This window comes from Odocoileus virginianus, chromosome 3 (assembly GCF_023699985.2).
Source record: "Odocoileus virginianus isolate 20LAN1187 ecotype Illinois chromosome 3, Ovbor_1.2, whole genome shotgun sequence".
NCBI classification, from domain to species: Eukaryota; Metazoa; Chordata; class Mammalia; order Artiodactyla; family Cervidae; genus Odocoileus; species Odocoileus virginianus.
The window spans coordinates 95,127,097-95,145,935 of NC_069676.1; the positions used below are offsets into that span (position 1 = coordinate 95,127,097).

An 18,839-nucleotide genomic window follows, 5' to 3' on the forward strand; every position below is an offset into this window, starting at 1 on the left:
GCCCAAGAAAAATAAAGTAAGCCATTGTTTCCACTGTTTCCCCATCTATTTGCCATGAAGTGATGAGACCAGATGCCATGATCTTTTTCTGAATGTTGAGCTTCAAGCCAACTTTTTCACTCTCTTCTTTCACTTTCATCAAGAGGCTCTTTAGTTCTTCTTCACTTTCTGCCATAAGGGTGGTGTCATCTGCATATCTGAGGTTATTGATATTTCTCCCGGAAATCTTGATTCCAGCTTATGCTTCCTCCAGCCCAGCATTTCTCATGATGTACTCTGCATATAGGTTAAATAAGCAGGGTGACAATATACAGCCTTGACGTACTCCTTTTCCCTATTTGGAATCAGTCTCTTCCATGTCCCGTTCTAACTGTTGCTTCCTGACCTGCATACAGATTTCTGAAGAGGCAGGTCAGGTGGTCTGGTATGCCCATCTCTTTCAGAATTTTCCACAGTTTATTGTTATCCACATAGTCAAAGGCTTTGGCATAGTCAATAATGCAGAAATAGATGTTTTTCTGGAACTCTCTTGCTTTTTTGAAACTGGTAAAAGCATAGATTGCAAAAATGTACACATGTGGAATTTTTCAGCTGGTCCAGGATCCACATGTCAAATTGGAGGAGGTCTCTAGAACTGTGATCCAAACTGCTAATGATTCAATTTTACATAAACGTATTAATTAGTGGTGATGTTACAATCAATCTGACATTTTCAACACCCTAGCCTCTTAGTTTCTTGAATTTCACTCTGTCCATGTACTTGTACTCCATTTACCTTAGCTATTCATTTTAAACTTTTGGAAACAATAACTACAAATCTTCTTAATTGCAATTCCAAGCATCCTACACTCAAACTATTTCCACCTTTTCAGATCACTCCTTCTAGCAACCAAGTTGCTACACTCCTTAAAACCCACGAGGACCTATAATCAACCCACTGAGCACACTCCATTTTACTATCTCAATGTCATCTCCACCGCCTTACTTTTTTCATAGTCATCTTAGCACTTTTAAAACCTTTGTTCTCTTTTATATCATGCAATCCCTTAGTAAAATTTCAGCCTTTCAGTCAAATTAAACTCTGGTCCATACTCTATACCTACACATTTAAAGCTGAATGTGGCTGGAGGGAAACACACAACAAGGCAAATCTCACTTTGAATGCACGATTGTTAAACTCAACTAGGCCCTTCACCCTCCTGATAATCAAATGTGTCCCTAATGGACCACTCTTGGCTTTTCCTAGGAAATTCAACTTGTTTTCCTTCTCCTAAGGATTGTGGGCCTGAGAGTCAAATGTCCAACATTTGAAAGCAAATGTTTTTCCACCAGTAGGATACATCTAATCTTTTGGTACCCTTCTTCATCTTAAAAAATATCCTTTGATTGGACTATAATTTCAAGAAGAAGGGTGGCAGGCAAGAAATGTAATAAATAGAACTTTTAATTATATTAAGTAACAAATTATGATTATAGTTTGGCGAGAATATATCTGTTGCAGTGTTTATGGTGAGGGCCATGTTAAAGTGGGTTGAGTGAAGAATATGAGATAAAGCCAGAAAGCATTCTGAAATTCTTTCCAAAAATTTCAATGAAAATGAGGAAGTTGTGCTAAAGGATACTGTTGGTTATGTTTATTGTTGTTTCAGTTGTTTAAGAATAGGAAAGAAAAACCTGAGCACGTTTGAAGGCCAATACACGAGAAGTGAAAGAGAAGGAGGAGTTGCAGAAAGAGGGGCAAGGAGACCACCCGTGGAATAAAGTCCCCGTGGAGTTAAAAGAGCACAGGATGTTTAGCGGGAGGACAGCGCTTCCATTTTAACAGGGTGGAATAAGAGTGCCAATATGAAGCTATAGGTGAAGTTATAGTTTCTATGGGAAAAAATTTAAGGGAAATTTCTATTATGGCAGTGTTTTCCATCCAACACAAACGGTAAGAGTTAAGTGAGATGTTATAGGCTGAATGTTTAGAGTTTCATATATTGAAACCCTAATCCCCAATGTGATGACATTTGGATATGGGGGCTTTTGAATAGTAAATAGCTCATGAAGGTAGGACCCTTATGAGTGGGATTGGTACCCTTATAAGAAGAGAGGACACATGAGGGCTTACTCTCTCTCTCTCTCTGTTATACGAGAACATACCCTGGAAATGAATCAGCTGGCACCTGGATCTTGAACTCTCAGCCTTCAGAGCTGTGAGAAATGTTTTTGCTATAGCAGTCTATGATGTTTTTGCTATGGCAGCCCAAACTAAGACATGAGGAAAATCAAAAATCTTTGTTGTGAATTACAGAAGGGAGTTTAAAAAAAAGTCAGTGGAATAGATCCATTTGAGAATATAACTGAGGTTGAAAGTAGCAAATTCATTGTGGGACTAAGCAGTCCTCTTGTGTGATTTTTTTCTCTAAAATACTCATGAGCAGGCCAGGTATAGATATAAAAGAGAGGCATATGGTTGGATCAAAAGTTTTCCAAAGCAGGAACAAGAAAGGACAATGAGACAGAGAGCTTAGTATAATCATTAGAGTGTGTCTGAAATACACATGTCATATTAAGGGACACAAAACAAGCTACAAATGAAGGAAGTAACAACAAGGAGAACCTGATAAAGGGAGAAAGTAGGTGTCAATATACTAAAAGTTTCAATGAAGGGAGAGCACTGAAGTCTCAGTTACATGAGTGAGCTAGGAGAACTAGTGGATATAATCAGGGAGCAAGACAAGAGATATTTAGGAAGTTCTTAGTAAACTGACAATGCACTGAAACCATTGATATGGTAGGTATTCAATTATATGTAGAGATTTAGAAACTAAAGGCCAGAGTGTGATACAACTGTTTTCATGAACTAGAGGGGAAAATTAGTTTTACCTTCTTAAGGATTTGACGGAGTATGATTCCTACATGTTAGTTAGGACATAGGGGATGAAGACCAACTTATCATGAGTACTGAAACCTGAGACAGGGCAGAGAAAGGGAGTGTGAGGTGGTGGTAAATGGACTGCTTCAGACCAGTCATACAGGAAGATGAGTATGGCAGGTAACTGGGGAATACAGACCAAATAAATAGGAGAGATACTCAGAAAAGAGGAAGCAATGGACTGTCCCCAAAAAAGGATGAAAGAACATAATTAAAAATATATACATATGAATTGTGGGCATAGTGCAGAAAATTAGTTATGTAAAAACTAAACTTCTAAACAAAATGAGCAAAACAGCCACATAGATAGATGGATGAAATGAGCACTTCTACTTGCAAAGATCATTCATTTACTTTATTTCTGTTTTTCTAATACCAAGCAAAGGGTTACCCAGTCAACACATTGAATGAGTGTTGTTAGATAAGTTTTATGTTCCTACTCACAAGCAGAAAATAAAATATGTAGAATCTAGATAATACAAAGAAGACAAAGAACAACTATACTATTTCTACTCTCATTACTCCTGAGGATTCATCAAGCAGCACTTTTAATATCTCAAGCAGTGCTTCCTAACAGTTAGTCCTTTCTGACCAGAACAGGGTTAAAGGAAAACTAGGAGCAAAATGTTCTCCATTCCCTTATTTCCATAAGTCATCTTCTAATTCAACCAGCTGTCTATCCTATAAATATAATAAAGATATTAACCTATATATAATATAGGCAAGATACTAGCCTATAAATATATATAGCCTAAATATAGTCTATAAATTAATAAATGTATTTATTCTATATGAATTCTGTAAATATAAAGATTATAAATATATGTGAACATTATATACTTCATAAATTAGTGATATATGATACATATTATTATTTATAATATGAATTATAGTATATATCTTAATACATAAATTATTGCATTTAATATGAACTACTCTTATTTATGTTATAAACACACAGCATAAACACACATCATAAACATACTTTTAAACATCATAAACATGTATGTACACATATATACACATACACATGCATAAAGGTATCCTCATGCCTTTTCCATCATTTCTTGCTTAAGCCCAGTCTAAAGTTTACAAATGGGTAAATGCATTTCAACACTTTTACACACCTATACACAACAAGAAAGTACCTGACATAAAAGTGTCAAAAATAGTGCTTTAAAACTTCAAATAGTTTTTTTTTTTTAATCTACTGGGGGTCGATTTAAAAAATATGGAATAAATCAGAAAAAATTAAGAAAGCAAAGATGCCACCTATCTTTTCAAAGTCCTATGCCAAAGGGCAGCATCCATTTTTGAAATGGTAGAAATAGCTAGAAAAGTTCTGACTTTTTGAGTCTGTCTGTGTAAGTGTTTTTATCTTTGCCTTTGTATTTATATACACGTGTTTAGGTCAAAATAAAGGGGTCAGTTAAAATGTATTGTAGAAGACATAAGAAATTACTGAAGTTCTCAAAAGATTTATAATATATATGAAAATTGACAGGAGAAAAACAACTTCACGAAATAATTATCCCAAATATTGTCCTAAATATTCTTTCATCTTCCTAGGCCCTTCTGTTAGATGAAAGGATATATGTTCATGAGAAGATGGAAGAATGGCATATATGTGATTAGGGAGCCACCGTTAATTAGCTTAGTAAACTTGATCACATAAATAGATACAGATGAATGAACGTACAGACAAGTATCACTGTTAATATTTATTAAGTTCCTAGAGCCAATGGTTTAAATGAATAATACTTTGATGGGTGACAGTATCTTTTAAAATCTTACCTTCAATTTCTACATTCCTTTGAGAATCTTCAACACGAAAGTATGGAAAAGCAAATAAGAGTGATGCAGACCCTACTAAAAAGGAGGAGACTGTAATCCACCTTGGTATGTTTCCTTTCCCTCCATAGTATGCGATAAACACTACCACCAGGCAGGATGAAATATCGTAAGTCAATGACAAGAATACATTCTCAACGATGTTCAAGTTATTTTCCTTCTTAAAGCTCTCGGTACTCAGATCTACAAGACCAAACACAACACCTAAAATGTAAAAAGAAAAGAAGCAATAATATGCATTAAATGATCTTTATAAAGACAAAATAGATCATTATAATCATTAAAAAAAAAATTCACAATGATTTAAGTTTATTTTAAATTACTCTGAATGCTTAAAATCTATAAAAGCCTAATAACTTCTTTTCCAAAATACTAATAAGACTTCAGTTCAGTTCAGTTCATGTCTGACTCTTTTGTGACCCCATGGACTGCAGCACGCCAGGGCTCCCTGTCCATCACCAACTCCTGGAGCTTGCTTAAACTCATGTCCATCCAGTCAGTGATGCCATCCAACCATCTCATCCTCTGTTGTCCCCTTCTCCTGCTTCCAATCTTTCCCAGCATCAGGGTCTTTTCCAATGAGTTCGTTCTTCACATCAGGTGGCCAAAGTACTGTAACTCCAGCTTCAGCATCAGTCCTTCCATTGAATATCCAGCACTGATTTCATTTAGGATGGACTGGTTGGATCTCCTTGCAGTCCAAGAGACATTCAAGAGTCTTCTCCTAACCTCTATGATTTGCTACTGAACTTTTTTGGTAACTATTTTTAAACAGTATTTATGAGTAATTTACTAAAGAATGCGCTCTTTTTAATCATTTCACTTAGTACTGATCTTTATTTCAATGTATTATGCTTCAATTATTTAAAAAACAATAAATAAACAATCTAATGAATATATTTTTATCTCCCATCCAGAATAGGAAATGAAACTTTACCAAAATAGTTGAAACTCCACATGTACTCCCTAAACACATTCTTCACTCTCATGCCACAACCCATATCCTATATTTAAAGTTTACCATTTCTAAGCCATTTTAACACTTTCTTTGACAATGCATATATACATCCTTAGACAATATAGAGTATCATTTGTCATGTCTTTGAACATTAAGTAAATGGTATCATATAGGGGCATTTCTATAACTCAGCATCCAACTGGGAAAAATAAACATACTAAATATTTGAAACAGAAAGAAATTGATCTAGGGGTTGGTTACAAAAGTAACACATTTTTTGGAATGAAAAGAAGAAAGTTACTAATCAAAACTCATGAAATATATGCCACTAACTGGAGTAGTGACTGGAGTGGCAACAGGAACTGCAATCACTGCCTCTTGCAGGAAGCCATGACCCACACACCTAAGAATACTACGAGGTCCTGTGCTATTTCCACGGCTCTTGCAGGTGCTTGAGACAGCGCCCATAAGTTCTGTACCACTGCAGCCTCCACTATTGTTGGTGTTGAAACTCTATTCACTGCTGACTATAAATCCAGGAGTCTCACTTACCCAGTACTGCTGCTGTTGCCAAAATTATCACCAGAATAGAGAGAGAAAAAAGAGAAAGGCTTTCCCTGCCCCCTTTTCAAATGTTCTGCCACAGCCTCTTACTGGCAGCACCTAAGTGGAGGCCAATTGTCAAGGAAGTCTGGTAAATGTAGTTTTACAGGCTGCCTGTCCCCTTGGAAACAGGAGAGAGTCCAGAAGGGCAACAATCGAGTTTATGGGCAACAGACAAACAACTTGAAGAGCTCACCCTCTGGACTACTCAGGACACATTTTCACCCTTCTTTCCATGTTTAAACTTCCATACCAAATTAACAGCAACATAATCATGCTTCTGCCAAATATGCCGCAATAATAATTCTTACAAACAAAAATGTTCTCGCTCTTTCCCCAGAAAGGTCATTCTCACCCTTCTTCAATCCACTCACAAAACTGAATGCATTTCTTCAATATAAAAATGAGTTGCAAGGTATAAATGGTATAAGTAAATAAATAAGTAAGCAAAGATGTAGGCGTAACTAAAACTGTGAGGGAACTATACTACAAAAGAAATCATAATCATACTTAGAACCACAGTTTAACAGACCTAAATTAGCAAGAATCAAGATATAAACATTTTTCTGTACCTAAAAGAATTTTTTTCAACTCTCATTTTAGATGTGGCCAAGGAGGATAATGGCCAAGGCAAAGAATGTCCTGTTAGTAACTGTATCTGTCTCTGGGGTTGGGGCATTGGTTCCTCCTCTAATTCATGAATATTTTGCAACCTAGAGACAAATTTGTTAAGTTCTCTTCTACAATACTATTCTGTTAAATAGTAAGGAAAAGAGGAAGAGAAAAACTTAAAAACTGAAATACATGCAAATATATATATGTTTGTGTGTGTGTACACATAAAACAAGAGAAAAATGCACAGTTGCTACATATTTTATTTAAATCTGAATATACCATAGTTGATATTCATAACTTCCTTTTTCCATTATTCACCCTTTCTTCTTCCTCTAGGTCTCAGATAACACATATGTAGGTTACTATCATAAAGTATATGCCTCCCTCTTTAGGATAGTACCAAAACTTTTGATTGCTGTCTCCTAGCTGAAGCCTCATCTGAGTCTTTAATAGGACAATATAACAATCTATAAGGCTAAGGGTTTCCTAGCTCATGAGCTGTGTAGTAAGACCAGTGAATTCCATGAAAATGAACGTTTTGATGTACTTCTTTGGCTGTAAGATGAGTTCCTTCATTAAAAGCAATGTGATAGATAATACATAAGATGATTATGATGGTGCATGAGGCACTCATCAAGGCCAATTATAGTTGTTCTGGCAGAACCATGGTGCTAAAAGAACCCAGATCTAAACATCTATTTCAGTAGGGAGAAATTAAACAAACAACATAATCAACCTGCCTCTAGGTAGCTGGTTGGTTTCTCTAGGGAGTGAAGTTATTTCCTGGATTGTATTGAATTTTCCTGGTGGCAATTCAGGCACTCAAAAATGCAATAGTCAGATCAGCTCTGATGAAGATAAATCCTTGCATTCAGCTCTCATATAAACTTTATCTCTAATGCAATTATCATTATAAATATGAGCCCATTGAGAACACATACAATGGCAGGGAAGAGGCTGATTAATATTTACAGGATAGTTTATCTACCTACTTCGTTATTGATAGCTTCCTCTGCAATGGATTTCTTTTGGTGAACCATTCATATAGGATAACTTTGCCCATTCAGAGACACATACTACTTACCCAACTTTCCTAGTCACCAAATGGTCTAAACCATTAACAAGGACAGCATGGTATCTAAGCAATACAGACAATCAGACATCCTCTCCAATGTTTTGCCCACTGGAAGGATTTCCTTTCTCCTCTGTTTTTCAGGGCTATGCTGCTGCATATAACATTATACTGTAGCATACTTTGGCCTTCAAAAAACCACAGGTTAACCAAAGATTATGTTCTTTCTCAGTAGTAGATGGTAGAAATGAAGAAACTTTTCTTTCATTTTAGAAGAGGTAGCCCTGCAGCATATCAGTTACATGCTGATATTTCAGCATATCCCTAGAGGCATTGCTGAAGTGGCAGGCAAATTTTGGGTATATAAGATGTTATCTCCCATGACAGATCTTATGTTAGTCATTCTAAGAAGGCTGGAATCTGATTCTAACTATGAGTCTAGTAGCAATGAGAGGTAGGATGGGTCAAGAGAGCAATCAGTGTTCCCTTAACTCAGGTGAAGTAAATTCAGTGTCTGCAAGCAAGCAATTGCTTTTTAGAGACATAGAAGAATGGTTGCCCATACTGGGAAAGGAGGTTCAGGATTCAGGGTTTATAGTTGTTGGATTCATGGAAATCCATACTAATGCTTTTGGCCCAGTTCTCAGGGTTCCACTCTCCTCCAATCAATGTCCCAACTCTCACACATGAGATCACATGAATTTATGAATTCAACTTATGCTGCAATTCTGCAAGTGTGGGTAAGGGTTACTGTTGTTCCAAATACACAGTATGAGGCTAAAAGGGAAAATTCTCACAGGACCATCAGAGAACCTCACACATTTTCTAATCATGCCCTAAAATTCTCATTTTCTTTCTGTAACTTTTTCAGTGAAGTGAGAAACAGTCAATCCCAAAAACTTTGTAGTCAATGATACCACCATGGGAGTTAACTGCAGAAGCTACTGGTCTCCCAAAATCTTGACTCCAATAATAACTTTACCTCAGCCACATTTTAAATAACGCTTAAGTCACTTCATGTGTTGACTTCCAGTGTACCATTTTCCACAGGCACAAATACTGGTTTTTTTTTTTTTCATTACTTTCAAGCCCAGTCAGGTCAGATAACCAATTTTGGATTCCTATCTTTGAAGGTTGATTTGTTTCTATTTTTCCTGGCTCAATGCCTAGTATGGAGTACTACATTAAAAAATCATATAACTTTTGCAATTTATAGACAAACTAGTTTTATTACATTAATGAAGCCAAAAATTTAGAAAACCATTTTCAAATATCTTTATATTATATATCATGATATTTACAAGATAAAGGAATATTATTCCTGTTACACATCAGATACCTTAACCGATTTCTTAGCCACTTCAATTCATAATTTTTCCAAAGAATATGTTTTTAATATGATCTTATTTCTAACTGAATGAAAATGGACAGGAATTGGTGAATTTAACTCAGAGGACCATCATATCTACTACTGTGAGCAGGAATCACTTACAGGAAATGGAGTAGCCATCATAGTCAAAAAAGAGTCAGAAATACAGTACTTGGATGCAATCTCAAAAATGACAAAATGATCTCTGTTCATTTCCAAGGCAAACCATTCAATATTATGGTAATCCAAGTCTATGCCCAACCAGTAACACTGAATAAGCTGAACGGTTCTATGAAGACCTACAAGACCTTTTAGAACTAACACCAAAAACAGATGTCCTTTTCATTATAGGGGACTGGAATGCAAAAGTAGGAAGTCAAGAAACACCTGGAGTAACGGGCAAATTTGACCTTGGAATACAGAATGAACCAGGGCAAAGGCTAAGAGAGTTTTGCCAAGAGAACGCACTGGTCATAGCAAACACCCTCTTCCAACAACACAAGAGAAGACTCTACACATGGACACCACCAGATGGCCAACACTGAAATCATACTGATTATATTCTTTGCAGCCAAAGATGGAGACACTCTATAAAGTCAGCAAAAAAGAGACCAGGAGTTGACTGTGGCTCAGATCATGAACTCCTTGTTGCCAAATTCAGACTTAAATTGAAGAAAGTGGGGAGAACCACTAAACCATTCAGGTATGACCTATATCAAATCCCTTATGACTATACAGTGGAAGTAGGAAATACATTTAAGGGACTAGATCTGATAGAGTGCCTGATAAACTATGGGCGAAGGTTCATGACACTGTACAGGAGACAGGGATCAAGACCATCCCCAAGAAAAAGAAATGCAAAAAAGCAAAATGGCTGTCTGAGGAGGCCTTACAAATAACTGTGAAAAGAAGAGAAGTGAAAGGCAAAGGAGAAAAGGAAAGATATTCCCATTTGAATGCAGAGTTCCAAAGAATATCAAGGAGAGATAAGAAAGCCTTCCTCAGTGATCAGTGCAAAAAATAGAGGAAAACAATATAATGGGAAAGACTAGAGATGTCTTCAAGAAAATTAGAGATACCAAGGAAACATTTCATGCAAATATGGGCTCAATAAAGGACAGAAATGGTATGGACCTAACAGAAGCAGAAGATATTAAGACGAGGTGGCAAGAATACACAGAAGAACTGTACAAAAAGGATCTTCACAACCCAGATAATCACGATGGTGTGATCACTCACCTAGAGCCAGATGTCCTGGAATGTGAAGTCAAGTGAGTGTTAGGAAGCATCACTATGAACAAAGCTAGTGGAGGTGATGGAATTCCAGTTGAACTCCTTCAAATCCTAAAAGATGATGCTGTGAAAGTGTTGCACTCAATACGCCAGCAAATTTGGAAAACTTAGCAGGACTGGAAAAGGTCAGTTTTCATTCCAATCCCAAAGAAAGGCAATGCCAAAGAATGCTCAAACTACTGCACAGTTGCACTCATCTCACATACTAGTAAAGTAATGCTCAAAATTCTCCAAGACAGGCTTCAACAATACGTGAACTGTGAACCCCAGATGTTCAAGCTGGTTTTAGAAAAGGCAGAGGAACCAGAGATCAAATTGGCAACATCCGCTGGATCATCAAAAAAGCAAGAGAGTTCCAGAAAAACATCTATTTCTGCATTATTGACTATGTCAAAACCTTTGACTGTGTGGATCACAGTAAACTGTGGAAAATTCTTAAAGAGATGGGAATACCAGACCACCTGATTTGCCTCTTGAGAACCCTGTATGCAGGTCAGGAAGCAACAGTTAGAACTGGACATGGAACAACAGACTGGTTCCAAATCGGAAAAGGAGTACATCAAGGCTGTATACTGTCACCCTGCTTATTTAACTTTTATGCAAAGTACATCATGAGAAATGCTAGGCTGGAGGAAGCACAAGCTGGAATCAAGATTGCCGGGAGAAATATCAATAACCTCAGATATGCAGATGACACCACCCTTATGGTAGAAAGTGAAGAAAAACTAAAGAGCCTCTTGATGAAAGTGAAAGAGGAGAGTGACAAAGTTGGCTTAAAGCTCAACACTCAAAAAACTAAGATCATGGTATCTGGCCCCATCACTTCATGGCAAATAGATGGGGAAACAGTGGAAACAGTAGCCGACTTTATTTTGGGGGGCTCCAAAATCACTGCAGATGGTGACTGCAGCCATGAAATTAAAAGACGCTTACTCCTTGGTAGGAAAGTTATGACCAACCTAGATAGCATATTAAAAAGCAGAGACATTACTTTGTTAACAAAGATCCATCTAGTCAAGGCTATGGTTTTTCCAGTAGTCATGTATGGATGTGAGAGTTGGACTATAAAGAAAGCTGAGTGCCAAAGAATTGATGCTTTTGAACTGTGGTGTTGGAAAAGACTCTTGAGAGTGCCTTGGACTACAGGGAGATCCAACCAGTCCATCCTAAAGGAGATCAGTCCTGGGTGTTCACAGGAAGGACTGATGTTGAAGCTGAAGCTCCAATACTTTGGTCACCTGATGTGAAGAGCTGACTCTTTTGAAAAGACCCCAATGCTGGGAAGGATTGAAGGCAGGAGGAGAAGGGGACGACAGAGGATGAGATGGTTGGATGGCATCACCCACTCAATGGACATGAGTTTGGGTAAACTCCGGGAGTTGGTGATGGACAGGGAGGCCTGGTGTGCTGCAGTCCATGAGGTCACAAAGAGTTGGACAGGACTGAGCAACTAAACTGAACTGTTTCTAATTGTTCTTATTAGATTAACTAATTCAACAAAGTTGCTTTTATAGCTTTGCAGTAAGAGTTAACTCAGAATGCCTGGGTTACTCAAAAAAAGTCTGGCTTCAGGACTGATCTTTGGCAGGCTCCTGGGAGAGGACTCTGAGCCCTTGGAATATTCTACCATATAACAGTACTTTTCATATCTGGAGGCTTTGGGCCACAAAGTACCATTTTTGTCAGATAGTCTATGTTAGCAACATGATTTGCAGTGAATGCCTTTTCTGTTGTGTGTGACGGGTGGGATAATAGAGCCTGAGTAGCTGAGGTCAGTCACACAGATGTTGCATGTTTACATGACTGAGACACCCCCTCAAAAAAAAAAAAAAAAACCTGAATACCCAGGCTCACATGGTTGAGTTTCCTTGGTTGGCAACTCTTTGCAAGTGTTGTCATACATTGTTGCTGAAAGTATTAAGCAGTCCCTGTGACTCAAATGGAAATGGACAATGGAAGCTCCACCTGGTTTCTTCTGGACATAGTCTCATGTGCCTTTTCCCTTTGTTAATTTCAATCTGTATACTTTCACTATAATAAGTGATATTCATGAGTATAACATCTTTCTCTGAGTCCTTCTAGTGAATCACTTAAGACTGAGTGAGGTTTTAGAGATGTCCAAAGTAATAGCTAATAAATTTTGAAGTGGTTAAGGCCTCCAAATGACTCTTTATTGCAAAGCATAATATTTTCATTGAGAAAACACTCTTTATAAGTATGTAAGTATCTAACAAGCTAAAGAAAACACTACTAAATAAAGAATATCTTCAGTTATATCTTTGCACTGAAATATTTCAGCCTAACACTCAGTTCAGAAAATCTTTCTTTGACAAATACTTTACAAGACAAAGCTCTTCAAATAAGTTGCCTCTGTTTGTGATTACTTTGAATATTTCACCAAGTTTAAGTGTCCAAAGTTATAGGTCTCCTTAATTTCAATTCAATATAAATGAATCATTGTAACTTACTAAATTTTAAAAACAAAAGCCACATGAACAAATGCATAAAAAACATTTGACAAATCTAACACCTTTTCATAATAAAAACATTTGATGAAACATGATTCAAAAACACATGAAACACTCCTTTGAGAGAAGGAGAAGAGAAGGAGAACTTCATAAATTGATGAACTACATATATGCAATATCTACAGCATACTGAAAAATTTAATTACAGAGGTAGCATATGATCCAACAATTTCACTCCTAGGTATAAATTCCAGAGAAATGAAAATATGTGTCCATGGAAATACTTACACACAGTTCCAGTTCCACATTTAAGGAGCTTAGAGGTCACCACTATGTCCTAAGTAACAAACCAAATTGACTGAAAAAATAACACTCTTCTTGGATACGTAAAAGATGGGAAAACACAGGGCAAACTTGAAAAAATTTTGAATTCAACTGTCATCACAATTCATTAATCCATACATTTAATTTTGTGTTTGATTTCCAGAAATATGTGGTTAAAAAAAGTAATAGCTTATTTCAGGGCTTTCATGGGAGCCCTTGAATTTTCAGATGAAAACTTGAGCTGAGAGTTAACAAACCCAGGTCTGTCATTTTTCCTTCACAAGTGTTTCAGTTCAGTTCAGTTCAGTTGCTCAGCTGTGTCCAACTCTTTGCAACCCCATGGACTGCAGCACATCAGGCCTCCCTGTACATCACCAACTACCAGAGTTTACCTAAACTCATGTCCATTGAGTCAGTGATGCCATCCAACCATCTCATCCTCTGTCATCCCCTTCTCCTCCTGCCTTCAATCTTTCCCAGCATCTGGGTCTTTTGTCAAAAGAGTCAGCTCTTCATATCAGGTGACTAAAGTATTGGAGCTTCAGCTTCAACATCAGTCCTTCCTGTGAACACCCAGGACTGATCTCCTTTAGGATGGACTGGTTGGATCTCCTTGTAGTCCAAGGCACTCTCAAGAGTCTTTTCCAACACCACAGTTCAAAAGCATCAATTCTTTGGCACTCAGCTTTCTTTATAGTCCAACTCTCACATCCATACATGACTACTGGAAAAACCATAGCCTTGACTAGGTGGATGTTTGTTGACAAAGTAATGTCTCTGCTTTTTAATATGCTATCTAGGTTGGTCATAACTTTCCTTCCAAGGAGTAATCGTCTTTTAATTTCATGGCTGCAGTCACCATCTGCAGTGATTTTGGAGCCCCCCAAAATAAAGTCGGCTACTGTTTCCACTGTTTCCCCATCTATTTGCCTTATGAAGTGATGGGACCGGATGCCATGATCTTGGTTTTCTGAATGTTAAGCCAACTTTTTCACTCTCCTATTTCACTTTCATCAAGAGGCTCTTTAGTTTTTCTTCACTTTCTGCCATAAGGGTAGTGTCATTTGCATATCTGGGATTATTGATATTTCTCCCGGCAATCTTGATTCCAGCTTGTGCTTCCTCCAGCCTGGCATTTCTCATGATGTAGTTTGCATATAAATTAAATAAGCAGGATGACAATATACAACCTTGATGTACTCCTTTTCCGACTTGGAACCAGTCTGTTGTTCCAAGTCCAGTTCTCACTGTTGCTTCCTGACCTACGTACGTACAGGCTTTCTCAAGAGGCAGGTCAGGTGGTCTGGTATTCCCAAAGGGCACTCAGAACACTTCATCTAACACCAGGGTCCTTATAGTCATCATTACTATCAAAAGGTAAACTATAGCATCCACTCAGCTTTCACGGTACATGCTTCACCTGGCATTTCATCCCAGTCAAGCACAGGTGACACCTTGATTAATTATGATACCACCACATGCCAAGAACTACCACCCATTTTCCACTGGCAAAGAGCTCAGAATTTCACTCAAGATTAAAGGCCCAACAAAACCAACCCTAAAATTCCAACTTTATGAGTATATCTCTTCTGGCACTACTCCTGATACCAATTCCATACTATTCTGAATCCATTCGGAAGAAAGAAACCACACAGTAATTTGAACAAGAAAAGTTTAACATAAAGAATCATTAGCTATAATGGGGGATTTGCAAAACAAGGCATTAGGTAGCTACAAGTAAAGAGAATGCTAAAGAGTATAGAAACAGCCAGTATAAGGAACAGTCACTTCCCTTAGGACTGAGAGAGAGCATTCAAGGGCTAAAAGCGAGACCTTGTGAATAGGGCACAGCCGTGGCTTACTGAATGACCAAGAAGTCACTGTGACACCATGCTAACAAAACTAGCAGGAAATCTATACTCTAAAACTTTGTGGTAGGTCTCCTTCTGTACTGGGGAGACCTCTTCATGAGAGATGCCAGAGGGAGCTTCCAGCCACTAGGGCTTCCAGCCACCATACAGGAGAGGGATACCAGAGAAGATGCAGACATGCAGGAGCCTGATGACAGAGAAAGCTGCACACACTGCGGAGGCTAGCCAAGCAAACACCCTGGAACCGAGAAGCAATATTTCCTGTGCAGCGGCTCTCCAGTACCTCCTACTGCCAAAGTTGAACACTGTTACAGCTGGGAAAAAAAAAATTTAGAGGGCCCAGGTCCATTTCCACAGAGTAGGCAAAATGGATGTTTGGAACTGAGAGGCAATAAATTGACAAATTGATTCTGAAAGAGTTCATGTAGGCACCCAATCTTACATAAACTCTTTCAGAAAAGAGAAGAGAAAGGAATGCATCCAAATTTAATGAAGCCAGTATAACCTGATACTAAAGACAGGCAAAAACATTCCAAGAAAACTACAAACCAATATCCTCATTAAGAAAAATCCTTAGCAAAATTTTCACAAACTGAATCCAGCAATCTATAAAAACAAGAAAATAATATAGCAATAAGGGTTTATCCAAGGAATACAAGGTTGATTAAATATCCAAAAATCAAAAAACAGAATATATAATGTTAGTAGAATAAATAAATAAATAAATATGATGGTCTCAACTGATACAGGAAAAAAAACACTTGATAAAATTCAACACCATTGATGATAAAAAAATTCCAAAAATAAAAGGGAACATCTGTGAACCAGTAAAGAGTATCCACAAAAAGTCTGCAGTAAATATATTTAATTGTGAAAGGCTAAATTATTTCTGCCTAAAATCAGGAAAAATAAATGAATATCTCTTTCAAAACTTCTATTCAACACTGCACTGGAGGTCTTAGTCACTGCAAGAAAGCAAGAAAAACAAATAAAAAGCATACAGACTAGGAAGAAAGAAGTAAAATTGTCCTGATTCACAGATGACATGATCATGTAGTTAAAAATTCTAAGGAATCTGCCAAAAGGCTCCTAAAAGTAATAAATTACTATAGCAAACCTGCAGAAGTGAAGACCTAAGTAAATAGATATACAACAGTCAGGTATCAGAACACTCGATATTGTTAAGATCTCAATTTTGTCACTCACCATTCTGAAGCAAGGCTTTCCTGTACCTGTTTGTTTACCAAAACACTCATTCATTCATTTCCTTATTCAAAAAGTATTCTACATCCCCAGCTATTACTTTACCTATTTGTCAAGGCATAATTCAAATCCTTGTTTCCGAAAGAAACTTCTTTGATGATTTCTCAAGACAAACAAATTGATGACTATTTATCATTATTTGTTCCTGTCATATGGTTCTTATCACATACAGCCTTTTTACTGAAGTTATTTAGATACAGCATTTTAGAGCAAAGAGAGACCATGTTTGGCAGCCGCCGCTATCATCAGTGTAAAAAGGCTTGTGAAGAATATACATGTAATGGGAGTGGTGAGGGTTGCGGCCAAGTAGAAAATATATGCCCCCTCTATTGTTTAGTCGCTAAGTCGTGCTCAACCCTTCGCAACCCCAAAGGCTGTAGCCTGCCAGGTGCCTCTGTACACGGGATTTCCCAGGCAAGGATGCTAGAGTGGGTTGCCATTTCCTTCTCCAACATGCCCCCGCTAAAGGCATTCAGAGTCACATTTTTCGTCCAACTGTGCGGACAAGCATAAGCACCTTAGAGTTTGGGTTCTCGGACATCGTCTGAGGTCCCACACCACCTCTTCAATTCACACATGAGGAAACAAGATCCTGGAGGGAAGTGGCTCGGTCAGGGTGTCTCAAAATTGTGGGTAGAAGCAGAAACCACCTGGTGGTCACATTCTTTCCGACCTTTTAATCCTCTAAGTGACTCGGCCTTGAGTGAAGGAGCTTCTCTGGGTTGGTGACCAAACATATCTGGTGAAATGACTCAACGACACCCTCATCGCGTCAAGCTACCTGGAGGCCAGGCCCCGCTGTGAGGGGGAATTACGTCAAACCGGGGCCTGAGGAGCTGAAGGAAACCAGGGCTGGGCCCTGGGAACCCGCGCTGATTCCAGACGCGCCTGGAGAACGCTGGCGAGCACATCCACAGGGAGCGGGCCTCCCCACCGCACAGGGGCCTCCCACCTCCCAGGGTAGGGGGCCCTCTGCCCTCTGGCGCCCCCCTCAGCCCGCCCCGGGCGCCTCGCCCCTCGTCCGCCTCCTCAGTGTAGGGGGCCCTCTGGCGCCCCCTTCAGCCCGCACCAGAACGCGCTCTCCTCGCCACAGCCCCCTCAGCGGGCTTACATTGAGCCGTGACCAGAATGCAGAAGAAAATCAGGAAGCAACGGACGTTGTTAAAACGCTGACACCAGGGGAACACCAGACAGCCCCAGCCGCAGGGCCCCTCCAAACTCCCTTTCCGGTGTCCGACTTCCGTCTTGGCGCCGTGCTGCGGGGCGCCGGCCTGGCCGCCTCCCTGTTGGCTGAAAGCGCCGAGCTTCAGGAGGCTAACCGGGAAGATCCTGAGGTGCGGGCGCTTGGGCCCGGCCTTCTCGGCCTCGACCGCCAGTGGCCTGGTGCTCTCGGAGGGCGCAGCTTGCTCGGCCTGTGACTGCGCCTGCCTCGGGGCCTGCACCACCTCCGGCTGCACCTGCACCAGGCCCCGCAGCATCGCGCTGAGCCGGGGCGGTGGTTGGTTTCAGCCAGAAACAAGCCTGCCGGGCCTGGAGGTCGGGGACCTGTTGGCCACCAGGGCCGCCCACAACCCCAGCCTCCAGGGGGAACGTTTCTCCTTGGGCAGGAGGCAAACGTCCCGCGGGGAGGTTGGCAGTTGCTCCAGGAGAACGTCTGGGGCTGCTTCCTGCTTTGCTTCCACGTGGGGCAGGGGGTGGGGTGGAGGGAACGCTCGTCCTACTGTGTGTGTGGGTGTGTGTGTGTGTAACAGTCGTGTCCGACTCTGCGACCCCTATGGACTGTGGCCAACCAGGCTCCTCTGTCCATGGGATTCTCCAGGCAAGAATACTGGAGTGGGTAGCCATGTCCTTCTCTAGGGGATCTTCCCAACCCAGGGATCGAACCCACAGTTTCCTGCTTTGCAGGCGGATTCTTTCCTCTCTGAGCCATCAGGGAAGTCCCCTCAGTTTTGCTAGATTCTTATAACTGTTCACATTGACAGGGGCCCCCAGAGGAACTCGGATGGAAGAGGTCTATTAGCGCCTTCAATCCACCAGGATCGAAGGATGCTACTCCTTATTTAATACTTCCTCATTAGGAGGCAAGGGAAGGGAAGTTCTGTTTAGTGATGAGACGGTGAAACCATCATCTCCTGGTTTCCTCACATTTATTTTATTCTGGTGTTTTGTGAACTGCGTGACCTCACTAGAAACAACCTGCCGCTGCTGCCGCTGCTAAGTCGCTCCAGTCGT

General features: G+C 39.6%; 1 protein-coding gene across 1 annotated transcript in view; it reads right to left on the reverse strand.

Annotated features, from left to right (window-relative positions):
• SLCO6A1 (solute carrier organic anion transporter family member 6A1) overlaps positions 1-18,085 on the reverse strand; it is a 108,338-nt gene extending 90,253 nt beyond the window's left edge. Inside the window, exons 1-2 of the mRNA XM_020890443.2 lie at positions 17,719-18,085; positions 4,715-4,975 (exon numbers count right to left, since the gene is read on the reverse strand). Coding sequence (XP_020746102.2) covers positions 4,715-4,975; positions 17,719-18,085 — 628 coding nt within the window. The remainder of the gene's footprint in view (positions 1-4,714; positions 4,976-17,718) is intronic.
• Positions 18,086-18,839: the final 754 nt, after the last annotated feature.